This window comes from Strongylocentrotus purpuratus, unplaced genomic scaffold, assembly GCF_000002235.5.
Source record: "Strongylocentrotus purpuratus isolate Spur 01 unplaced genomic scaffold, Spur_5.0 spur5_scaffold_14, whole genome shotgun sequence".
Classification (NCBI taxonomy): domain Eukaryota; kingdom Metazoa; phylum Echinodermata; class Echinoidea; order Camarodonta; family Strongylocentrotidae; genus Strongylocentrotus; species Strongylocentrotus purpuratus.
This window is the reverse complement of record NW_022145599.1, coordinates 27,689,783-27,716,258: the sequence shown is the minus strand read 5'-3', so window position 1 is coordinate 27,716,258 and position 26,476 is coordinate 27,689,783. Positions and strand designations below refer to the sequence as shown.

Below are 26,476 nucleotides of genomic sequence, written 5' to 3'. Positions count from 1 at the left end.
ACAGCTCGTGATCGTGTTATCTCAAGAACCGATTATTGGATTCCTGCCAAACTTAGGTCATGTACGTTACTTGCAGAGACAATGAACTGATTAAATTTTGGGGTCATGAGGTCAGGGTCAAAGGTCATGCGGCTCATTATGTATGCAAAAATAGCTTGTGATCGCATTATCATTAGAACAGATTGATGGATTACTGCCAAACTTAGATCATGTATGTATCTTGCAGAGCCAATGAACTGAGTAGATTCTTGGGTCATGAGGTCAAAGGTCAAAGGTCATGGGCTCATTATGTATGCAAAAATAGCTTGTGAACGCATTCTCATTAGAACTGACAGATGGATTACTATTTAACTCAGGACATCTTGCAGAGCCAAAGAACTGAGTAGATTTTAGGGTCATGAGGTCAAAGATCAAAGGGTCATATATGTATATGTACCGGGCATGGTGGCTCAGTCGTTAGAGCGCCTGCCTCATGAATGGGAGGTCGTGGGTTCGAACCCCGGCCGAGTCATACCAAAGACTTATAACAATGCCTTCTAGCTAGGCGCTCAGCATATTAGATTGGAGAAGGGTAGTAATAACATAATTATGCAGGGCCCACTGGAAGAACAGTTTCATAACTGAAGTGCTACCCTGGGTAAATAAAAGTTATTATTATTATTATTATTATATGAGAAATTTCTTGTTATCACAATATTCTGAGAACCTGTTAATTGATTACAATTGAACTGGAATTTGAAAAATTTCTGCTGTTTTGGTTTGTAAAATTGCTTTTTGACGGAGGCATCATTTTCGTCTGCGCGCAGTCGAAGTTCCATCTAGTTCATTATAAGTCCAATTTTCGAGGCAATAAGTTTGTATGTTTGAAAGATATGGAATCGAGATGTTATTATACAATTTTGATGGTAGAATGTTGTGGTCAGTTGACTACAATGATAAAATTGATGAGGAATAGGCTTGTCAGATGTTTTATTTCATTAACCCTAATTTTTTTTTTTTCAGGAGGAGGAAGTGCAGGAGGCCAGGCCAAGAATTGGTCCTCTTCTTCATTCCAAGGTGGTCGAGGTGGAAGAGGAAGAGGAGGAGGAGGTGGAGGCAGGGGTGGTGGAGGTGGTGGTGGGCAGGGCAAGAGGAGAAAGCCAACATGCAGTATCTGCCATGAAGAAGGTAATGTACCCAGTATGGAAGGAGATCTCAATCAAAGAAAGTTGCAAATCATAGCAAAATGTTTCATATGTTACCCAGCAACGCAACATTATATTTAAAAATCACCACATAAGATAAAATAACAAACAAATTGTTTTTTCTAAAAATTGATATAATCTGCTTTAAAATGATATATAATTCATCATAAACTGATATTCTGAATGCAATGTAAGAAGGTACAGAATTGTCCAATTATAAAGAATGTATCTTTAGAGGAAAAGATTATGTAAAATTTGAAGTCTATTGAGGCACTGTGGCTCACAATCATACGGTATTGTGTGTAAAGGACAAAAATAGGATTAAAACTCAAGGAAATTTCTGTAAAGGGGTTATCAGCCCTAAAACTTGCCAAACTGATTAGGTACATCCTGTTCATTATAATGTCCCAAGAATCAATGTAACATCTTATACCACTCATACATTGTTTGGTGCTTCAAAATTTACATCATAAAAGTTAACTCTTAATTTTTTCTCTAAAAAAAAACAACATCAACCCCCCCCCCCCCCCCAAAAAAAAAAAAAAAAAAAATGACTGCACTGACCAAATGCACCTTTATTGACCTCTATGTGCAACTTTTTTAGTGTTTTTTGTCGTACACAGTCTATAGATAATCTGAATTATTATTCTATGTTAAGTGATATGATGGTTCCCATGGAAATAATTATAAAAGAGTTCCCTTTAGCTCCCAACACCTTTTTGTGGTATTTTTTAACCATGATAGGTTATTTTGTACTTGTGATTCACATGCATTGAGAAATTTGCACCTTTTTTTTCATCAGTCATCCTAAAAAAAATTAATGAAGTAAATTAAAGAAAAAACTAACTAGGACATTCAACAATGTTTTTTTCTCCAATTTGATGACGTCCTATGTATCCTTTCTTCTAGGCCACACCAAGAGATCCTGCCCACAGAAATGAGTCTTCAAATACACTTCACAGAGCTGAGGACACCTATGGAGGAGAGAAAGCATTCAGTACTACCAATCCTTCTAAAAGATCAGCCATTTTGAAGCTCAATAATTGAACAAGATTTTATTTCACCTGATTTGTGGAACATGCTTCTGTCAGTCAATGAAATTGCAATTACTTTTTGAGATTTTGTATTACTTTCAAATTTGCGATACTATGCAATAAAACACATAACATTTTCTATGAATAATATTTCTTGCTTTTCTCATAATTTACTAAAGACAGTATGATGAACAAGAAAATGTGAAGATGAGTTAAAATCCACTTCATAACTCTGTCACACCTCCAAAACCCACTTTAAAATGCTCCCAATTGACCAATTTGTTTTTGCCATTTGTTGTAGTGTAAATACTTGTCTCATCTGTGCTTAATAGGGCCAATTTATAAACCAAAAAATAGGCACTTTCACCTCACTTTCTTGCCTAATTATGAGTGTTATTATTAAACAATTTATTGATGACAAATTGTGGTGGTCAAATCCTAGAGATGTCATGGTCTCGTGAATACTTCACCGCAGGACTGTGAATGCCAAGGTGATAAAAATACAGCGCTTTGGCACACTAGTATTAAAGACCGTCAACAGTACTATGCCAGAAGGGATTAGACCACACAGGGAGGTCACTGACAGGTGGCTATCTCATTAACTCAACTAACATCAGAAAAAGAGGATCATGGGGGACTAACAGGCACTGATTGGGGAAGTTTTCTATATAGAGGGAGCAAGTAGCTACAAGTAGGACAGTAGGGCTTTAAAGCCCCACTGCACTACTTATAGCTACTTGCGCCCTCTATAAGAAAATACCTTATCAGTGACCATTGGTCCCCCATGGTCCCCTTTGTCTTATTAATTGAGAGCTGATTCGATGAGATAACCACCTGTCAGTGACCAGGCAGGGAAGTCTAATCCCTCCTGGCCAAACTAGTGCAGATAGGCTTTTGTTATCTGTTATTATCAATTTTATTATGTCCCCAAAAGAACACATGTCAATTTTCATATCATTTGATATTTATTTGGGGGACAATGGTAGACAGAGGTGTCCTTTACAACATGTGCCAAGTTTATGTTTATTTCATCAAGAATGATTCATCTCTCTGGTCGACTTTTGATTAATTTTGATGGCAACTAAGGATTGCCCAAAACATGTGCTGTTAATAGGCTCGACAATTCTGTCATGTTTTCCCTTTTCTCTAAAATGGAATAACCCATTAATGTTGTGAAGGTTATGAGTATTCATGTATCTATTATGAGATAAATGTATGAATATCATCTCTTGTGCGGTATATCAGATATTTAAAAAGCTTATACATGCAATGTACTATGAGTATTATTATGTTATCGAATATTGGCCTTGCCATATTGATTGACTGTCTTCCACAGAATGATGTAAAATACTGAAATGCTATTTCAATATCTGTTTGTTAACATCTGCAATCTGGTAATTCCCTATAATGCAAAGGTGGATAAAGAAAAGAGTGGTGCATCGCAACCACAGCGAAGTAATGTTGCCAAAGTATGTGGACTTCTTTCATATTAAGGTATATTGCAGACATACAGGATGTCCTAACCCAGCTCCATCCTGTATGCTCCAAAATGATATAATAGATAAATGTGAAATCTGTTCACTAGAATAGAAGTTAAAAAGGACATGTGTGCGTATATATATACTTAGATTTGGTCTATTCCTCCCTACAGTGCTGAATGCTTATAGGCAGAGCAAAATATATATTGGATAAGGCAGCATGGAGTTGCAACCATGTTCCATTAGTCTGCCTTATCCAATATATATATATATATATGCATTTGTTCTCGTTCTACCAAGTGTTTGAATAAACTTAACATTATTTTCAGTACCCTTTTCTTGTATAAGACTGACACTAATATGTAAGAGTAGTTCTACATATGTAATGAAGAGTAGTGACTCACACAGACTGCAGATGCTGGAGTAAAACTTAAGTGGTACATGTATTTCAACTTGTAAATTTAAAAATCTATTTGGAATATTTGTAGTTGACACATATTTCATGTTTTGTACTTGATGATTAAAGTGCAATGTATATTTCAATAACAATATAGATTTATATACCTCTTATTTTTTCTCGATGTCTGTTAGAAATTAATCATATATTGCTTGTTAAAGATAAAGACCAGTTATGGTCATGCGATTGCATTGTGAAAGAAACGTAGTGGAATCGATCAGAAAAGGTTGATCATCTAGCATATAAGTATTGGTGTGTACTGCAAGGTTCTGGAATCATCAAAATGATAAGAAATTCAGTCCAGTCTTGATAAAGTTACAAGCACTGTACACAGAAAGATGTATATGGGACTACCCCCACACGTCCGCAACACATGCGTTATATCTATCAGGTCCAAATAGATATAATAATTTGCCAAATATATTAATTAGTAGCCGGTTTCTCGGCAAAATTTGTATGATCACGTATTAGTCAAAACATATTCTTTCCCATGATTGGTGATAAGAGCTTCCATTTCATTTTTTTGAGAGGGGGCGTTTCCAAAACTGGTCTTTACCTTTAATGTTACACTCTCATTAGCCTGATAACACTTCTAAGTGGGGTTTGCAGAGACACACATCACTTGTTTGGAGCTAAAAGGGCATAAATTCATTTATTTTTATACAGAGTTAACGCCCTTCTGGTTCCAAACAGACAATATGCTACATGCATACACAATTTGCATATTGTCTCAACAAATCATACTCTTATTCAAAACTTTAATCCACATTAAGTACCTGATCAGGCAAATTTCTGATCATCTGGATAGAGCGACCACATTTCCTGCTTTCTCATTGAAACACTGATTAAACATACGGTACTTGTTCATAAAGACCACCTGCATATAAAGACTGCTGTTGTCTCCCTCAAGTGGTCTTTATATGCAGGTTTTCACTGTAATTCCTCTCCAATATTCATCACCAACAGAAGATTCACAATTTCTCCTTGGTACTCTCTTTTTTTTTCTTTCCCTGATACGTTTTTCAGTACATGCTGCTGAACAGTAGGCCTATTCATGTTCAAGGTTATGATAAGTTCTTGACTGATCAACTTCCAAAATGGGTGATTTTTATTGTATTAAAAAAAAATCACTTCATCCTGAAGAAAAATAACAATAAAAAACAAACAAACAAATTTTGTTGTCCAAGTTGGTATATGCACCTGTATTATTTCTTAAAAATCCACAACTTGGTAACATATTGAAATATAATGAATGTGGACATAGGCTACACTGTACTACAGTGCAAACCAAATATGGAAGGAAATAAAAATGAGTCTTAATTGAAAAAGAAATTACAAATCCTCAAATGTGAATTCAAACCAAATTAAGTGATCAAATTCATACATTTGAATAATGAATCATATATTATTAATTCTTCACAATCAGAAAATCAAGCCCTACCTATATTACGGAATTGTCCTAAAATGGGGAAGAACTGAAAACGAAAAGCTAATGAATTCCATGAGACAGGTTGCATGCATACATATATTCATTGATGTGTCAGTCAATCCTGGGACAAGCTTTTTAGTTGTCATGAGTAAAATCTGAAAAAGTTGGTATTTTTTTGTAAGGGCTGATGGGAGGGGTTCAAGATGGACAGTGCATTTGGCCCATCTCACACTGCTATATCACATAAGAAGTAATGTTGATCGTGAATATACCCAAATATGGTCAGTGGGTCATTATACAACAAAAACAAAATTATCAGCAAAAAGGACCGATTTCCCCAGGTGAGGCTTGAACTCACAACCTCCGCATGTCTACAGTGTAGCCAGACGACGCTGGGTACTGTCTATAAGTACAGCGCGCTAACCTATTGCGCCACTGGGGACGGTTGGCGGGAGAAGTGTAAATAGCGCAATGTTCGCAGAGATGGTACAAAGCCCGAACACGGGTCATTTCTAGATATAAAATTCATCGTTTCGAATGCAATATTATTTTACATTACTCAATGACGCTATAACAGTTTTTTAAAAAGTGATTTTTCATTTTTTAGAACAGAAGATAAGAAATATAGATTGGACCACAAGTTCCCAAGGATTAAAGAGCTCTCAAATTTATTTCAGATTGGCAACAGTTTTCTCCATATACCTTTAAATTATGCAACGAGCTTTAAATATATATAGAAAATACTATTTCCAAAAATACAGCAAAGTGCTTTAAAACCAAATAAAAATAATATTATTAAATATTAGTTTTTAAATCAAGTAATTTTGTTAATCATTTAAAAAGCAAATCTTAGTTTAAATTCTCTTATTTTTACTTCTTTGGCAGAAAACCGATTTTCAAAGGAGAATCCATTAAATCAAGGGAAATAATTTCACTGTATGATCGAGGGACAATAGTGTGGGATAATATATTTTGAATATATTTCAGATATTTTCTCTTTAAAGATAATAAAAATTCACCTTCTCAAATAATGAAAATTCTTATTTGTCTCTATACCAAATGCATTTTGCTGATTTTAATTCAATACTATTTTCAATTATTTCTATCTTCGAAATATCCTTACCCTCCAAATATTCGATTATTCCTTCACAGCTCTATGTTTACGTGTAATGTCTCGAAAAAGACACGAAAGTCATAGAAAAAAACAGACCGAATGACTCCATTTTATGAAAAAGGAAGCTTGGAAAATGAAAAATGAGCTGGTTTAATCAAGCCAGTCTGTCTTCATTTGCAAAAACAGCCTTGTCGTCCGCCCAAAAGTCGATCGACAAAGTTCTCGATATTCAGGATGAGGAAGGCAGTGACACCGGCAGCGGGAGCCAGGCTGCCCAGAGCTCCGGCGGCACTGGGCGAGCGTCGTCGTTGTCGAATCCAGGCAGTGCCTCAGCTGGTAGTCTGTCTGGAAAGCTCCAGTCTAACTCTGAGGAAGACGGCCCTTCAGGGCAAGAAGGTACTTATGCTAATTATTTTGCGCTTGTTCAGAAACCTTTCCAAAATTTGACCCTTAACAGGTGCCCGTGCATGCCTGTGTGAAGTTATCTACCGTACGGCGTAATGTCTCAGATCCTCATTACGGTAGATAACTTCACACGTTTAATGAATATTTCCTTCACAGCAAACTGAAGCACAATACAATTAGGCCTACATACCGTCCGGATGGTGGGGTGCAAGCGGGCGCGTGTGTTAAGTTAGTGACTGTCATTCTTAGTTTACTGTAATTACGCGAAAACCGCTAATCGGGCCGTCATTTTTGCATGACATATCACGCTTCTCATTCAAAAAAACATATTTTTCTTCCATACTCCATAGATTTCGCTGAAATTTCACCAAAAGCAGATTCACATGTTAAATGATCAATTTAAATACTTTTTTTCTCAATTTCATTGCAGGATCAGGGTACAGAATGGCACTAAACAGGGCTCTTGTGAAACAGCGCTGCAAAACAAAATGGCTTAAACTGTTTAAACATAAATCATAGAAAGTGAAATGAAAGATCATAATGTCATTCTTCTCATCCAATAGAAATCATGAAACAAAAATCTTATCAGCCATTCAAAAGCCCTCATTTGCGTAGGTTATCCAAATGGTCTCCAATAGTGCATAACACTACAGCCCCATGGCAGAAATCTTCATGGCGAAAGTGCACGCATTGTTACATGCCCACCTAGAGTCTACAAAGTCTATGTACATGTAGAGCTCTTGCACATAGAACTTTGCGCGTTGAGCACTGTATACTGAGTTTACATGCTCCCATTGGCCGGTCTGCTCGAGTGGCTTCAAATTTAAATGAGAGAGGACCTACTAACTTAAGCGCAACTTAAAGTCAATGGCAATGTCAATTCATAATATTACATAACACACTGACATGTCATACTTTAAACAGGTGACGCACTACACACTGAGCTCAGCATAGGTTCACGCACAAAATAAAAAATTGACAAATATATCAGTACATCTAGCAAGTTTTGTACCTTAAATATGACGAAAATGAGAATTTTTCAAACTAAAACAAAGTTACGTAAGACTTAAACTTAAGTGAAATAATTAACCTTTTAAGGATGCTGAAAAAATTGTAATAAATAGAGGGTTTGACTGAAATATAATGATTTTGGTATCAGATCAAACAGAAAATCGCAAGCTTTCACCTCGCACCATAACATATAACATGGAGCTAATGGAAGCCAGTGATAGCCAATAACTAAGAAGGGGCCCTTGTTGGCGCCAATTTAGGAAAATGAGGCTGCAATTCGCCGAGATTGGATGAACGTTATGTGCATGCCCTAAATGTAAGCTAAAGTTCTATGTGTCTTGTCTTGACTTGAGTCTTGATTGATAATGACAAATATGATTGAATATTGCACAGTAGGCACATAGAATTTTACGCACGTTTTTGCCGGTAGACAGCACGCACTTGCAAGTACGGCGGGATGTGACCACCGCATTACCGAGTCCCGTAGGTGATAGTATGACTAATATGATATCGATATCACCTAGCCTTAATTGGCACCCAAAGTCCTGCGTGAAGAGGGATGTAAACAAAACCAAAAATGCGTTTGTAGTAACCTATTCCTGCACCCAACAAACATTGCAAACTAGCTTCAGAGTTCGCTAGGGGACTTTTCTCTTTCTCATACAAAGCACTTTGAAATCTGTTAAGATTAAGAATTTAACCAAATTTCCAAAAGTATGAGATTTTGATACTGGAGTGATAGTAGTTTAGCTTTACCTTCCACTTGTTTCTGATGATAATGAGCTAATGTGCGATAAACATTTAAAAAACACTGACCTCTTTACGAGAGTTCATGATGTTGTGTCTTCCTGAAGTGCAAATACACAGGGTGTATACAAAATACACTGTTTTCTTATTGCCAATTTGGTACTTACTTTACAAGGGGCAAGCACTGTTTAATTTAGCCAACTCCCTGCTTTTGCACTAATCGCTATTTATGAATACATGAAGATGAAATTTATTTTCATATTTGTCTTTTTATACGCTTATTCACTATATCTTTCTGTATCTTTACAAAAATTGCAGGATCCGAGGCTTACTCATCACGAGCAAAGAGCCAAGTTTCACCCCAAGATGACACATTTTTCAGTGCCTTTCTCACAGGGAATGAACCACCAAGCAAGCCAAAGAAATCTCTAGGCAAGAAACTTCAAACCCCAGCTAAATCGGAAGATGTCGCCAAGGGAAGTCCCACTGACAAACCTACAAGGTTATCTTCCATGTCAGGAAAGAACTCAAAGACTAAGAGCAAGATTTTGTTGCAAGACAGTGATGATTCAGACGAAATAGATAAAGAGAGAAGAACCAGTAAGTCTGGCAAGAAATCCCATTTAGGATCAAGAAAGGCAGACAACAAAGAGGTCAAAAGTGAAGCTGTTTTACAACCCCTGCATGTTGATGTAGGGCTGCCAGAGCCAGTCTTGCCACAGGGTACTGCACTTGCAGAAGATGTCCTAGGTAGTACCCAGGATGACGCTAAACAGGACACAAGTCTCCAAGAGACAAAGTCGGAAGATAGTGCAATAAATCCTGAAAATGTGAAGTCGACCGAAAGCTTCTTGTTGGTGAAATCATCAGATGTTCGAGAATTTGAGGAAGAGAATGACACCTTGGTGGATCAGCCTCTAGGACAAAGCCTTGAGAGTAGTAATTCTACAAGTACTGGGACAGTTGAAGCAGATGAAAAGGAAGGAGAACATCGCATTCCAAGTCGCCGGAAAAGTAGCGACCTGGACACCAAATCAGAATCGGAGAACACAGACGAGCAGACGTCCATTAGGAGTGATAGTGACTTTGTAGTGATAAATGAACATACAGCTAGCGAGCAGTCATCCGTCTATCTTTACGACACCAGAGAGTCACCAGAGAATACATCACCCAAGCACTATTCTTCATCATCTAACGGGAAGCGGAGTCCTACCGACAGTGACTTCAGTATCATCTCGGAAGGACGCTTCAACGACATGCCGGATCCCATGCATGCCGGTGCACAGAGCCAAGATGTTGGAAACATTGTCGAGCAGGCCTCCATGGCTCTAAGCCACCGCGTCTCTCCCTCATATTCGGCTGATGTAGAATCTGAAGATCAGGATGACAAGATGACGCCGTCCTCGAGCACCGATGAGCGCCCCAGGTCCAGCTCGGAAGAAGGACTTGGGATCCGGGAAGAGCATAACTCCACACCAACACCAAAGGAGTCTGAGAGCCAAGAGTCATTGCCACAGACAGAGCAGGAGGAAGAAACACCAAGACCTGAAAATGAGGATACATTGAAAAGTAAGAAATTATATTTTGCAAACAATAAATTTGTTACTGTTAATTTTTGTAAAAATTTGTTCTCAAAAGCAACCATTTTCATCAAATATATATTTGTTTTAATTTGATTTTGATGGGGAATAAAAGTCAAATTTAGAAAATGAATTCAGTAGTTACAAGTTGATGATGTCACAAACAGTGATACACAGGAAGACCTGTTGATTTGACCATTGTCCTACATGTAGATCAATTGTATAATTTTTGTTTAGATTGTTAATTATTGAGATGACATTTATATTGGTGTATACTTGTGCATTTCCATGCATTTTACATGCATTAACTTCTGTGCATGTTAAATGTTGATTAGGAGATACACTGTATAGGAGAGGGGGAAAAGGAAATCTGGTTAAATTTAGATACCGTAGGCCATGTTTTGAAATCATGATGACTCTATGGTACTTTAGTTGGCATGAGAACTACAGTACTTATAGGGGTAAGCCCTGAAATGGTGCCAAGCTACCCTGAAATCTGTCTGCTGCCCTCTTTTACTGAAAGGTCAAGATTGAGATAATGCTACATGTAGGGGAGGGGATGGGGGCAGGGATGGGGCAGCAATAGAAAGTCTTAAAGAATTAGTCGGTTCTTAATCTATAGCTGTGATCATCAAGTGAAGTCAAATAAGTTATCCAGTAAATTTAAATGACAAAGGTACACTGTAAGCTTATAAAAACAAATAACAGATCAGGGAATTTCATGTACTGAACTTTTAATAGACCTGTCTATAAAAGTAGATGTAAATTGTTTATATGTGCGTACAATAATAAGAGTCTAGAGATCATCCACTCCCAGTATACGTGTATGTACACTGTAGAGAACTTGATCAACTATCTGACGTCATTCTTTAGTGTGTCTTTTGTTCTGCCGCCACTGTGCGGTTAAAGTTCAAAGGAACCCCCAGCTTTACACCAAGAGCAAATTTCTATTGTGCCTGGGAGTCAATTACTATAGAAACAGACTTTACAGTGAAGGATGTTTCCCAGGTACCGTGTGTACATGTACACCCTTTGACTAGAACTTTTTAAAGGCAGTGTAATTGCTGTGACTTTTTAAACTCATAAGTGAAAATGAGTAGAAGGTTTAACTTAAATTGCCTCAACTCGCCTGGCTCATATGTCCATAGCAACATGTTTGGGTTCTAAACTTCTAGATTGACAGAAAAGGGTAATGTGGAGCCCAAGATGTAGAAATTGGCCATTTTTGCGTCAAAGACCTATCAATTGTCAATAAGCTTCAGAATTATAGTTTGGTGCTGTATTCTGTCCAGGGGCACGTGTAAACACTGACAAAAACTGAGAGCAGCAAGCATTTTGCATTTTACAGTAAATGTACACGCAGTAGCTCTGTGAAGCTTTTTAAAAAGAGCTTGTTTTTAGCTTCTTAACAGAATGAAAAGACAAAGGTAGAAATTGTCACAAGGAAATTTCAGAAGTTTCCAAACAACCAGTGCATTTGAATAATTAGGGTTGATATAAATGGTCAAGATTTCCAGATTTCCATGTTTGAAGGGGGAGGGGGAGGGAAAGGGGCACATTAAAGTTCAGTCTGTACACAGCTCATGTATGCACTCTGGGCTGGAGCCAAAATGATGTCAATGAAGGACAACATTCTAAACACTCTCATGCATAGTTATAGAATTCACTGAATTGTCCAAACATAAGACAATCTGGTCTCCCCCATGGTCATTTGATTTAAGTTGGATTTTACCATTAAGTAACCTCCACTTCATGAGTACAATGTAGTAGTAAATTGTTTACACGAAAGATCTTCAGCTTTTGTGTAGACATTTCACTCTATGCTGTTTAATCTTAGTTGTACCTGTAAGGTGAATAGATCAGGGCCTGTATTGAATGACAAATGGTTTACGAAGAGATCATGTAAACAGAACAGAAGTGAAGATTTTGTAGGATAATACAGACGTCAGAAAGTCACTTGAGAATTTATTCTAGATTCTATCACATCGGCTCGGTGTAAAAATGTCAGAGGTAAAAATGTCAGAGGAAAAAATGTCAGAGGTAAAAATGTCAGAGGTAAAAATGTCAGAGGTAAAAATGTCAGAGGTAAAAATGTCAGAGGAAAAAATGTCAGAGGAAAAAATGTCAGAGGTAAAAATGTCAGAGGTAAAAATGTCAGAGGTAAAAATGTCAGAGGTAAAAATGTCAGAGGTAAAAATGTCAGAGGTAAAAATGTCAGAGGAAAAAATGTCAGAGGAAAAAATGTCAGAGGTAAAAATGTCAAAGGTAAAAATGTCAGAGGTAAAAATGTCAGAGGTAAAAATGTCAGAGGTAAAAATTTCATTAATTTCAGCGCTGCTTTAATTTCTTCTTTCTGTAACTTTTATTTACCTTACTGCCCGGAATTGGGACCTTTTGCCCAAATATTGCCGAGCGGAGACGGGGGAGGGGGTGCATCCTTCGTAATGACCCGGCTGCCTCCCCCTCATATGCCTTTGTCTAAGCAAATGATACTGGTACACTGAGCAAACTTCTGGGAAAAATCACTAAATAAAAAGAAAAGTCATCACAGCCCCCCCCCCCCAAAAAAAAAGAAAGAAAGAAGAAGATAACATATCACGCCGTGAGTCCTCCGCCCCCCCGCCCCCACTTCACCGTCCCTTCTGAAGATTGATGGACATTTTAAAATGTGGCAATGACTACTATAAAATGTAATTTCCTACAAAATTGAATATTTCCAACATTTTCACTTTTTTGTGTGCTTGATACTTTGATACCTTGATACAAAGCAGAAAGCCGCCCATGTATCAAATGCTAACCGCACCATCACATTCCAGAGAAGCGCGCGCTTTGCAAAGAGTTGATCGTCGATCACTATTGCGGTATAAATAGTCTGGGAGAACATCAATAAGCAGCTTGATACTCTGATACAAAGCAGAAAGCCGCCAATGTTACATCAAATGCTAACCGCACCATCATATTCCAGATAGGCGCGCGCTCTGCAGAGGTTCTGTTTAAGCTACATCGTTCTATAATTATTTGATGTAAGAGATCAAACACTGAAATTGACAAATATTTATTAATGAGTAACATATCAGAAACATAGTTTTACTGTACACATTTATAGCATCATGATCAAGGGCGTCAATCCGAGTTAGAGCATGGGGGGGGGGGACACAATTACATGTCACCTTTACAGTTACTTTCAAAATTATACCACGTTATGTTGCTACACACACACTCTTTCTCTAGTTATTCTGTTTCACGGCATGTAATTTCATTGGTGACCGGTTCATTCATTGCCTTTTTTTTTTTATCTTTGACGTTTCAATACATTTTGAGAGAAAGAAGACGATTCGTTGTATACCGTTCTCGACTCTTAATCCTTGTTTGAATTCAGTTTCCCCCCCCCCCCCCACCCTCCCGCGCGGAAGCTTTGACGTTACATTAAATTATTAAAGAACTTCTTTTCTGACAAAACATGGGGGGTACATTTCACCACCTGAACATTCGTGGGGAGGGGGGACGTGTCCCCCCGTCCCCCCCCCCCCCCCCAGGATTGACGCCCCTGATCATGATACTGCTTGTATACATGGTAATATTGTTTGAAGGATATTTGGTGCAGGATTTATACAAGGTGTGCTGGCATACACTGTATACGACAGTTTCCAGCAGGTACATATTCGTACAAGTCTACACATTAAACAAAATGCATCATGAATTTTGCAGAACAAAAACGGTTGAAGTTGAGGTACTTATACTGTATTTCTCCCACGTTTCTTAATCGTAATTTTTAAATATAAAGTTGCAGTGTTATGGTCGAAACTCGAAAGCACATGATAAAATACCTGGGTAGATATGTCTCAACGTTTATTACTTGTAGGCCTACTATCTGACAATATTTAACATTGTTAAACTTTTGTAATAAAGTATTGATGAGGGGGACAAAGCATCCGTGTCTTTTTATTAACGTTTTCTTGTCATAACAGTCTTTGCTGGGATGGACATGAAGATGGGTCTAATTACTGAATTTGTGGAATTTCTGTGCGATCTTTATAACTGATTCCCTGTTGTATCTCATTCAATCTTAATATTCTATTTATATTTTATGGCCTACTTCCTCAAAACCAAATAAACATTAAAACATCAACCAATATAAAATCTCGAAAATGATAGAAATTAATATATGCAAACCTGATCACAAAATATAAGTTTCAAATTTATTTTCCACATTGTATTATCCTCAGGACATGCACGAAGTACAATACACAGTCATTTATAAAATATAAGAGACAAGCCCAATAGCTTACATCTTGACATTTTGTGTGATAAAGTGCCGAGATATAATGATGGCACCAATTTTTCCTCCCTACATTTTTTTTTGTACCTGACATTTTCTTTATATCTCTGACATTTTTACCTTTAACATTTTTTCCTCTGACATTTTTACCTCTGACATTTTTACCTCTGACATTTTTTCCTCTGACATTTTTACCCCTGACATTTTTACCCCTGACATTTTTACCTCTGACATTTTTACCTCTGACATTTTTACCTCTGACATTTTTACCTCTGACATTTTTACCTCTGACATTTTTTCCTCTGACATTTTTACCTATGACATTTTTACATATGACATTTTTACCTCTGACATTTTTACCTCTGACATTTTTACCTCTGACATTTTTACCTCTGACATTTTTTCCTCTGACATTTTTACCCCTGACATTTTTACCTCTGACATTTTTACCTCTGACATTTTTACCTCTGACATTTTTACCTCTGACATTTTTACCTCTGACATTTTTACCTCTGACATTTTTTCCTCTGACATTTTTACCTGGCACCATCACATCTGCCAAACCAGTGTGCTGTACATGTACAGTGTATGTCTGCCTGTAGGTTTTTAGGTAATATATTGGCATTTTGTGTTGAATATCTGTTTTGATAAGCAGGTAGTGTATAATGCAAGTTAACTACCGGTATTTGGAATTGCATTCATTTTTTAGCTTGATCAGATCATGATAGCAAATGTCTTTTTAAAAAAGGGGAGAAAGGAAAGAACCTATAAAAGTGAAACTAATAGTCAATTGTGTTTAATTCATTTGCTAGCTACCAGTCCTGATGCTGCTGAAGAATTTGACCAGAACAGTGCTACACAACCACAGAAGCTTCTTAAGGTGAGTTAATGAACTGGAATGACTGCAATAGTTTGTGACAAGGCAACACAAAACTACTAACATTTTCTTGTTACGGTCTGATTCTAAAGAGGCGATTCTCAGCTTTAAAATGATATATAACTCATTATAGTTGGTTGTTCCTAGCCTAATTAGAAATGTGAAGAAACAAAATCTAGTCCTTGAGGCCCGAATTCACAAAGGAGGTTTGTCGACAAACCTTGGTTTTCGTACGTCATATGACGTGTTTTACGCGTTTTTTACAAACCTGGTTTGTAAAGAACAAAAGGAGGTTAGGCGAAACAAAAGGAGGTTTGAGCTCAAACCTTGGTCTGAGCTCAAACCTTGCTTTGTGAATTCGGGCCATCAAGTTTATAATGTTACTTGAGAGAAAAGGGCATTAAGTCTGTACTCGAATACACTCTGTTTCACAAGGAGTCCTGCAAAGTGTAAAATAAAAAGGGTGGATTAAAAATTAAAAAAACCTTTAGAAAGTTACGTAAAGGAATTCTCAAATTGTCCACAATCTTTGCACACTAATATATGAATATCCTGCTCCTTATTGAGACCAAGTATCAATGCAACATCTTACTCTAGATAGGAGATAAAAAGAGAGCCACTAGCCAGGGCCATCAAGAAATGAAAATAACTATTTAAAAAATTAAGATCAGACAATCTGTCTCATAGGTGTACAAAAACTCTCCAAAATACTACTTTCAGGTTATTTTTGTGCTTCGAAATGTTGAAAATAGATCTATATTGGAAAGTATACTCTTTCAGGAAATACTAAAAAGTAAAATTTTGCCATCCTGACCAACTGCCGCTTGAGCTCTTACTAAAAATCACACCATGCAACTGTTGGTGGTTTTGTGACCAGTGCATGATCACATTTATAATTATTGTTGCCATATTTGGGTGAATTATTTGTGTAACCCTTATGCTTTAGTAGAACTTTAATGAGAAGCAAGTCTATGTCACATTTTGCATTTTACCAAGGGGAGACTTAGACCTATTAAAAAGTTGGTATTCATTTTCATTGTTAATCTTAATTTAGTGTAGACCAAGTCTAAACCCAGTATTTCTAGTAGAAGATGAGGAAAAGAGTTAATGGTCATCTTTATAGACATATTATGTCTAAACTCAATGTGGCCTTTCTCCCCTTTCTCTTCACTTCTCTATTTTGATTACTTAGTTAAGAAATACATACCAATAAGTTTCTTTTTGTTTCTTAACATAGTGTAACGGAGTTGTTTCAACGTAGCGGGCGCATGTGGGTCAGTGCATGCGGGTGGGCAGTTAGGTATTAGGCATGAGCAAGAGAGGACGTGTTCGGGCAGGTAGCTAGGGAGGGCAGGATAAGATAGGTGAAACAGGGTGAATCGGAGTACTGCTACTAGCTGTTGAAGGGAAGTTACATTGTAAAGTTGGAGTTCTTCGTGAATAAAGGCAAGTACCTTTTGATGTAAAATGACACTGTGTTTCCGTGTATTATAGAAAAGTAGCGTGATCTGAGTGCGATCGATGATGTTGGAGTGATAGCTTCACTGTTTATGAAAGAACCGTGCGGGTGATTGGAGTCTCGTGAGATTTATTGACCGCTCGGTAAATGGTGCAGGGACCCCGGACAAAACCCGTTACATTGGTGGCCGCGGTGGGATAAACATGCTGAAGCAGGAATTAAGCAACATCAAGTGATTATCGGGAATGCTAGTTCGCCTACACCTACGCCTTCACCTACTATAGTTCACCTACACCTACTATAGTTCACCTACACCTACTATAGTTCACCTACGCCTTCACCTACTAGTTCACCTACGCCTACACCTACTATAGTTCACCTACGCCTACTATAGTTCACCTACGCCTACACTTACTATAGTTTACCTGAACCTACTAGTTCACCTACACCTACACCTACTATAGTTCACCTACGCCTACACTTACTATAGTTTACCTGAACCTACTAGTTCACCTACATATATAAGTGCCTATTCTCCACATCCTATGTATAGCGCCTATAATGCTCTTCGTGTTATCACCTAAATAGCGCCTACACACAGCACACTTGCCCAGCTACACAGCACACAGTTTGAAGTTGTTGGATCACCGTGTGGCAGTATGGCAACTAGCCTGCATTCGGTGGAGGAGCTAGAAAACCTGGTGGCTGAACTGCAAGAGAGTAACGAGTACCTCGAACACTCCAAAGGACAGAACAGGCTGTTGATGGAGCAAAATCGCCTCCTTCAGTTGAAACTGGATTCAGCTACTGCAGCACACGGACGGAGGGATGAAGAAGTGCAGCTTCGTGACTGGGGAAATCCCAACAAGTTCGAAGTACGATCTCCAATGAGTTATGAACTGCCTGCCACAACAGTTGAGAAGACGGGAGAAATGGATAAGGCTGAGTTTCCCAGCAGGCTGTACAGAGAGGTACAACCACAAGGCACATTAACATCAAGGCAACACTTGCACAGTGAAACAAGTGAGTACAACCTCAGAGGATCAACTACAAGGGCCGACCAAGAGGAAAAAGAGTGGGATAGGGAGCATGCGAGAGAAGGAGGCATGTCACAGGAACCAAGGATGACAAGACAGGAATTGAGTCCTGGGTTTTCTGATGAAGAAAAAACAGGAATGTCGCGCATTTCCCGACCCAGCATTGTGCCAGACAAGTTCGATGGGAAGAATCCATGGATCGACTACATCCAGCATTTTAGGGCATGCAAGTTGGCGAATGGTTGGAACGACGAGGAGGCCAAGATTTTCCTTGCCGCTAGCCTTAGGGGAGCAGCGATCAAAGTCATGGGGAGCCAGAGGCAACTCTCGAGGATAACGTACCAGGAGCTCGTTCATTTGCTCGAGAAAAGGTTCGGCCCAGGGCAGATGGCTGAAAACTACCTCCTTGAATTACGTTCAAGGCGGCAAGGACCTCAGGAGACTCTTCAGGAGTTGGGTCAGGCTGTTCGAGAATTGTCTGAATTAGCATACCCAGAACTACCAGAAGAGGCGCGTGATCGTTTGGCGCGTACACACTTTGCAGAAGCAATAGAGGAGCAGGAAATCCGTGAGGGCATTTTCAGATCACAGCCAACCACAATGGATGAGGCAATACAAGCTGCTATGACCACGGACAACTTTTTCCGCCTTGAAGACCAACGAAGTGGGAGAAGCAGGTTCCACCGCAAACTAGCCAGATCGACGGAGGAACAGCAATCACCTCTCACAGAAATATGGAAAGAGTTAAAAGAGATGAAGCTCAAACTTGAAGAACGAGACAACAAGGTAGAAACGTGGAAGAACCAATCACGTGGAGAAGTTCGGAACTGCTACAATTGCGGCGAAAAGGGGCATTTGGCTCGGAATTGTCCTCAGAAAAAAGGACAAGATCCGTCGGGAAACGAGCACGAGCCGACTCTGCAGCCCGAGGGAAGGCCACAAGAAAACAAGGGCAAAACCGGAAAGGACGAACAGTAGAGAACAACCAAAGGGGCAGAACTGATCAGGAAAGACATAATGTGTCTAGGGCATGTGTCCAGAGTGGACTCTACGTTGAAGTTGAGATTAGGGGAGTCAAGACCATGCTTTTGGTAGACACGGGAGCAACAGATACAATTCTTTCTAACACAGTATACTACCGAATTCCCAACGAGAAAAAGCCAGAATTGACAAGGTATGGAGCAAACGTTTCTAATGCTGATGGAAGCAGAATGGAGACAATGGGCAGCTCCTGTCTAGAATTAAAGGTTGGCAGGACGGTTTGTTCAATTCGTGTCATATTTGGCAATACTGGCTCAGCAGAAGGGATCCTTGGAATGGATTTTCTGATAGCAACACATGCGAAGATCGACTTACAACAACTGCAACTGGACTTGAATGGAGACAAAATCAAATGCAGTGATAAGCTGGGGCATGGATTATGCTTCAGGGTGGTGGTAGAGGAGACTACCAAGATTCCACCGGGTCATGAAGCATTGGTCCCAGGATTGATTAAGGGGAATCCTGGTGAAGCCGGTCTCGGGATCCTAGAACCTACAGAGGAAAACGAAGTAGGAAGAAAAGGGGTGATGGTTGCAAGAATCTTGGCAGAATCTACAGACAACACAGTACCTATTCGAGTGTACAACCCCGGAGACAGGGAATGCACTATCAAGCGAGGCACAATGGCAGGTCACTTTACCCCGGTGAAAAAGACTGATGTTGTAGACATGACAATGCACACATCCAACGATGAAGATACAGGTGACGTCCCTCCACATTTGGTTGATTTGTTCAAGCGGAGCAAGACAGAGGTACCCAACAGCTTTCACGATAACATTGCCGAACTTCTACGCAAGAACCAAGACGTATTTGCGAAATCTGACACAGATATTGGACGGACCAACCTTGTTCGCCATGGCATCAACACAGGGAATGCGTCAACGATAAAGGAGAGGCCACGAAGATTCCCACCAAAGGAACAGCAAGAGATTGACTCCCAGATACAGGACATGCTTCAATCTGGAAGCATAGTGCCAACAGAAAGCCCGTGGGCTTCAAACGTTGTGTTGGTACGCAAAAAGGACGGATCGAAGAGATTTTGCATAGACTATAGGCGACTCAACAACGTGACAGTGAAAGATGCATTTCCGATACCCCGCATTGATGAGACACTGGACACTCTGGGTGGATCAGAATGGTTCTCAACTCTAGATCTAGCGTCAGGATATTGGCAGGTCGAGCTAGATGAGGATGCCCAGAAGAAGTCGGCATTTGTGGTCCGTGGTGGCCTCTACTCCTGGCGGGTCATGCCGTTTGGGCTCTGTAACGCGCCGTCGACGTTTGAACGTCTTATGGAGCGTGTCCTTGCAGGGTTACACTGGAAGGTTCTACTCGTGTACCTCGATGATGTGATTGTTTTTGCTAAGACTGTAAATGAAGAGTTGACAAGACTAGAGACAGTTTTCCAGCGCCTCCGGGATGCCGGGTTGAAGCTGAAACCCAGAAAGTGCCATCTTTTCAAAAGGAGTGTCTTGTACCTTGGCCACGTAGTGTCACCTGATGGCATCTCTACCGATCCTGAAAAGATCAAAGTAGTGGAGGATTGGCCAGTTCCAACTTCTGTTAAAGAAGTCCAAAGCTTCCTCGGATTGGCGTCATACTACCGACGTTTCATTGGTGGTTTTGCAAACATTGCACGTCCTCTTCACCAGCTCACCGAAAAAGGCAGGGAATTCATCTGGACTAACGAGTGTGACTGCGCTTTCTCTGAGTTGAAGGAACATCTCCTGACGGCACCAGTCCTCGCATACCCAGACCCTGAAAAGTCATACATACTGGACACTGATGCAAGCAACGTGGGCATAGGTGCGGTACTCTCTCAAGAAGTAGGAGGAAAGGAGCGAGTCATCGCATATGCAAGCAGAGCTCTATCCAAACCCGAAAGGAACTACTGTGTGACAAGACGCGAACTTCTAGCCGTTGTTGTCTACCTCAAGCATTTCAGACAGTACTTATACGGAAGTAAAATTACTGTCAGAACCGACCACGGCGCCTTGAGATGGCTGCTGAATTTCCGTGACCCGCAGGCGCAGATGGCACGATGGCTACAGGTCATAGCAGAATATGACATAGAGATAGTACACAGGGCTGGTCGTTCTCATTCCAACGCTGACAGCCTGTCGAGAAGGCCATGTGTTGCTTGCAAGCAGTGTGGAGGAGGTGAGCCACCTCTGGAAGAGCAACAGAAAATCCCAGAAGTTCACATAGACAATGGAGTGAAAGTGAACGCCGTGACCCTCGAGCCATCAATCACCTCTGCAGACATGAGAGACAGACAACTAGATGACAGTTCCATGAGTTGGGTCATAGAGATGAAGGAGAAAGGAGAAGACCGGGCCAACTGGAGTACAATGTCTTCCTTTTCAGCTGCGAAGAAGGCATATTGGCGATGCTGGGACCAACTCGAGATCAGAAACGGCGTCCTTTGTAGAAGATGGGAGTCAAACAGAGGCGATCAGATTGAGTGGCATGTTGTGTTGCCTGAGGCCCTCAGGAAGATGATGGTCCAAGAAATACACAGCGGGCCTTCAGGCGGACATCTCGGAATGCGTAGGACTACAGCAAAGGTTCGCCAGCGATTCTACTGGCCTGGCCTGGATACAGATGTTAGGTCCACAGTACGTCAATGCAACGTATGTGCTTCTAAAAAATCACCCAACAAGACCAGGAGGGCCCCCTTGCAGCAGCACCAAGTCGGCATGCCGATGGAAAGAGTCGCTTTGGACATCATGGGCCCCCTTCCCGAGTCGGAGCGAGGGAACCGATACATAATGGTTGTGGGAGATTATTTCACCCGATGGATGGAAGCCTATGCAATACCTGACCAGAAAGCAACAACTGTGGCGACTGAGTTCGTGAACCAGTTTGTATGTCGTTTTGGAGTCCCATCAGTCTTGCATTCGGACCAGGGCCGAAATTTTGAATCAGCGGTCTTCAGAGAGATGTGTAGTGTCTTGGGCATAGAGAAGACACGGACAACGCCGTACAACCCGAAATCCGATGGACTAATTGAGCGATTCAATCGTACGTTGATCACCATTGTGTCCATGGCCATCGAACCTACCAGACGGCAAAGAGATTGGGATGAGAAGTTACCCCTCGCTCTCTTCGCCTACCGTTCATCCCCTCAGGAGTCGACCGGCGAGACACCGAACATGTTGATGTTAGGGCGAGAAGTACATCTGCCAATAGACCTTTCCGCTGACTTGTGCAAGGATGATCGGGAGCTGGATCGCGGTCTGGATACGGATTATGCGGAAAACCTAAGGAACAAGATGAGGCTGGCGCACGAACGAGCAAGGGAGAACACATCAGAGAGTTCAAGGAGGCAGAAGAAGGTCTACGACAGGAAAGCACATGCACATGAATTAACGGTCGGGCAATTTGTGTGGTGCTACAACTCAGCTAGGACAAAGGGGTTGTCTCCCAAATTGCAGCGTCGTTGGAAAGGGCCGTTCCTCATCATTCATCGATTGTCTGATGTCGTCTACAGGATACAGGCAAAGAACCGAGGAAAGAAGATGGTAGTTCATGCTGACAGGTTAAAGCCTTATTTAGGTGAACCTCTTGCCTCGTGGATTGATGAACCTACAAGTCAGCCAGTAGACCACGCTGAAGAGGAGATTGGAATATCACAAACAGAAGACCTTGTAGAAGATGGTGTTGGAGTCCAGGCAGAAACAGAAACTGAGCAGATACAAGACATAGCCGAAGGGGAGTTGTTGCAAAGTAAAGCGGACAGTACTGTACAGCCAAGCCCAGTTCCTAGACGAAATCCACCACGGACAAGGAATGCGCCAGGGCGACTTCTATATGAGATTTGACTTTAGCGTGATTGCATTGACATGATTATGTGACTATTTTGCTGGATTGACGGATGAAGCTTCGAATTTGTACTGAAATCATAGATTAGTAATCACTTCAATTCTTTCTTTGTTGCTTGCACAGATCGTGTTCGTGCTGAGGGATCAACATGGGAGGGGACTCCGAGAGGACAATCAAGTGCTTCACATGCCAGAAGTACTTTGCACACAAGAGGAGCTTGGATCGTCACATTGACGTCGAACACAAGGACGAACAACGCTTTGTATGTCAATATTGCAGCAGAGCATACAACAGGAAAGATAACTTAACGGCACATTGCAGAGACAGACATCCTGAGAAATCCCAAGACCGGGAGCGAAGCCAGTTGCGGGGAAGGTACCTTGAAAGGCAGAGCAAGTCTGATCATCGCCGTCGCAGTAGGAGCCCGTCGAGGTCGCCTTTGCCGAACCGGAGAGAGGAGAAGAAGAGAAAGGACAGGAAGAAACAAGTTGTTCAGGCAAAGCTTGAACGCGATGAGTTGCCCCAAGACCCGCTCCAGGTTGTCGTCTCTCCTCGCACCAGGGAAGAAGTAGAGGGGAGGAAAGACAGTCGCTCGAGAAGACTGTCTGGTAAGCCACTCGCTATGATGAGACAGCAGCAACTCACCAGTTCTGAATCAGAGGAATCTGCAGTCTCTGATGTGGCGTCGCCGGAAGATGGTTGTGGAGGCACAGCTGTTGATGTCAGGAGTGTCCAAATAGGTCGTCCGATTCCGCCCCTTGACGTGAAGAGGTTGTTGCGCAACCAGAGGGTGGAAGTTAATGAATTTTCCTCCCAGACCTCGTATAATGGGGCAGAGAAAGTTTTCCAAGAGACGAGGGAGAGGAAGTACGGCGCCATCTTCTTGCGGAATAGTGCCGACGGGAGTCAGAAGGAAGAAGGCGGGGGGACGACGAAGGTGCGTAGTGTCCAAGCTGGAGTCGTAGGTGTTCATATGTCAGATGAGCAGTTCTCGCGAGCTATCTTAGGGAGGATTCAGAGTGTGACGCAGACTACCACTAGGCAAATATTTCAAGGGGGGATCCTTGTTAGTAAAGAGGAATCAAGGAAGGAGTTTCATGTCGACATCATTGCAGGATTTGATGATTCAACCCAATCCGTTCAGTGAGATGTTAGACGCTATGCACAAGTTCATATGATGATCGCAGATAATAACCAAAGGACTTACTACGTGTAATAAAAAAAAAGAAAAGAAACGGACTCTGTATATTTTTCATGTTTTCATCAGTTATTAATTGTTCAAGTTTTGAGATGTTTTGTGACTTGCAGTTTTATAGTTAATGTTACGCACGGGATTAGTTGTTTTTAAGTTTATAAAACGAGGACGTTTTTAAATTAAGGAGGGGGCAGTGTAACGGAGTTGTTTCAACGTAGCGGGCGCATGTGGGTCAGTGCATGCGGGTGGGCAGTTAGGTATTAGGCATGAGCAAGAGAGGACGTGTTCGGGCAGGTAGCTAGGGAGGGCAGGATAAGATAGGTGAAACAGGGTGAATCGGAGTACTGCTACTAGCTGTTGAAGGGAAGTTACATTGTAAAGTTGGAGTTCTTCGTGAATAAAGGCAAGTACCTTTTGATGTAAAATGACACTGTGTTTCCGTGTATTATAGAAAAGTAGCGTGATCTGAGTGCGATCGATGATGTTGGAGTGATAGCTTCACTGTTTATGAAAGAACCGTGCGGGTGATTGGAGTCTCGTGAGATTTATTGACCGCTCGGTAAATGGTGCAGGGACCCCGGACAAAACCCGTTACAATATATTTGTTATAACATCTCCTCTTTTTGAGGTTATACATGTACAACTTTGTAGTTTAAATGAATATTTTCTTGGCTTGTACGTATATCTACAATGTACATGTAGCTTAAATCTTTGACTACTCATTGTTTTGATCCTGTGTGAAACCTCATCATTGTTCGTGGGTGGTTGACTGGTTGTTTATAACTTCAGGCCTTTGGAAAGTAAATAGACGTAGCTAGTATTGATCTCACTGGTATTTACAAGCTCGCTCTGATGCCCCCATAATGTACTGGTATGATCTTTTAACATTTAGAGACTATTCCCCTTCTATGAAAAATATTATAATGTACATACACATGTAGGCCCTACATGTCATTTACAACGTCTGTGAGATTAGAAAATCAATACTAATGTACATGTACATGTATATTCCACATATGAACGCATGTAATATGTATCTTTTAACCAGGAGTTGTGAGTGTACCAGAGCTGCCAACCATTATGTTTTTCCCGGAATTATTCTGTTTTTTCCTCGAAATTACGGTAGCACGTTTTTTTATTTAAACATTTTTTTTTTAAATACCGCACCTCAAACAGCTGCCCTAAAAAATAATGTTTAATAATTTGATTACGAATTCAATAGAAAACTAAGGTTAAAACATACTTGAAGAGAAAAATATATTTTAAAAAAGAATGTGTCGATAATACCAAAATACCTACTTGTAACTAAACTATACATGTACACTGTAGGCCCTAAAATGTAAAAAACAGCATGAGGAATGGACATTTCTGCATTGGAAGTGTGTCGCGCATGGTTGTAAGTTTCATTTAAATTTTTTTTTTTTTTGCCATCTTGGTTCCCTTTTTGGGTTGCACAAGGTTGGCAGCTCTGGTGTACATGTACAGAACATACATTATAGTAATACTTCTTTTGATACATTGTGCACTTTCAGACACAAACACAAGTTTTATATGTGCTTACTTGTTTTGTTCATAATAAATCGTGCATGATGTTTTTCTCTGTGTCAATATACATTGTACATGTACCTCTTCCTCAATGGTTGGACTTAATGGGAGAAATATTTTGCTTGCCCTACCTACATGTAGCAACGACTAATTTATGCAATTTGCAGATTTCAGAACATGGATTATAAAGCATACTGAAGAAACATTTTGAAATACATTTGTAGTATGACAGGTCTGTATGTTATTGACCAAAGTGCATTTTTTCCCTGGACAGTCATTATAAAGCTGGTTGGTTCATATACATTTACACGTTTATAATTTATAGTAAAATAATGTTATGCATACTTTACAATGTATACATGTACACCTCCTCATGACAACTGAAAAAAGTTTTAATTAAAGAATCACATGGATGAAGCACCAAATAGTATAGTATAGTATTAATGACTGCTTTGAGAGAAATAGTTGTTTTATTACGCTCAAGGGAAGGTTAGAATTGTGCTATTCCCCGAGGCTTGCCGAGGGGAATAGCCCAATTGTAACCTTCCCGAGAGCGTATGAAAACAACTATTTCTCGAATATTAAAGCAGTCATTAATACTTTTATATGCCGAAAAAAAATAGACTAAAAAATAAAAAATAAAAAATACTTTTTTTTTTGGTCCAAGATGAGATTCGAACTCTTGCGTACAAAAGGTGATGTATCTAAAGTCAGCGCCTCAGACCTCTCGGCCATCGCGCGTTATTAACATGCTGTGCAGTTTTGTATTATATATACAT

General features: G+C 40.2%; 3 protein-coding genes and 1 non-coding gene across 6 annotated transcripts in view; 3 read left to right on the top strand and 1 right to left on the bottom strand.

Moving 5' to 3' along the window:
* The window catches only part of LOC576753 (DNA topoisomerase 3-alpha), a 31,947-nt gene extending 29,114 nt beyond the window's left edge, over positions 1-2,833 (top strand). Inside the window, exons 26-27 of the mRNA XM_030985185.1 lie at positions 1,003-1,167; positions 2,094-2,833. Coding sequence (XP_030841045.1) covers positions 1,003-1,167; positions 2,094-2,125 — 197 coding nt within the window. The 3' untranslated portion in view covers positions 2,126-2,833. The remainder of the gene's footprint in view (positions 1-1,002; positions 1,168-2,093) is intronic.
* A 3,082-nt stretch (positions 2,834-5,915) lies between these two features.
* On the bottom strand, positions 5,916-6,024 carry TRNAI-UAU. Its single transcript has 2 exons — positions 5,987-6,024; positions 5,916-5,951 (listed from the first exon to the last, which is right to left on the bottom strand). It is a non-coding gene; the product is annotated as a tRNA-Ile (tRNA).
* A 691-nt stretch (positions 6,025-6,715) lies between these two features.
* Positions 6,716-26,476, top strand: part of LOC580687 (TATA element modulatory factor) — a 46,130-nt gene continuing 26,369 nt past the window's right edge. For both annotated transcript variants that reach the window (XM_030984622.1, XM_030984621.1), the window contains exons 1-3: positions 6,716-7,092; positions 9,178-10,428; positions 15,531-15,598. In XM_030984622.1, the coding sequence (XP_030840482.1) occupies positions 6,837-7,092; positions 9,178-10,428; positions 15,531-15,598 (1,575 nt within the window). In that variant the 5' untranslated portion in view covers positions 6,716-6,836. The remainder of the gene's footprint in view (positions 7,093-9,177; positions 10,429-15,530; positions 15,599-26,476) is intronic.
* On the top strand, positions 16,831-24,580 carry LOC115923597. 2 transcript variants are annotated; one of them, XM_030984623.1, is made up of 2 exons: positions 16,831-17,041; positions 23,081-24,580. In XM_030984623.1, exon 2 carries the CDS (start codon positions 23,106-23,108, stop codon positions 24,102-24,104), a length of 999 nt encoding a protein of 332 aa, XP_030840483.1. In that variant the 5' UTR covers positions 16,831-17,041; positions 23,081-23,105; the 3' UTR covers positions 24,105-24,580. The 2 variants fall into 2 exon arrangements, with proteins under 2 accessions (XP_030840483.1, XP_030840484.1); XM_030984624.1 differs by lacking the exon at positions 16,831-17,041 and adding an exon at positions 22,744-22,861.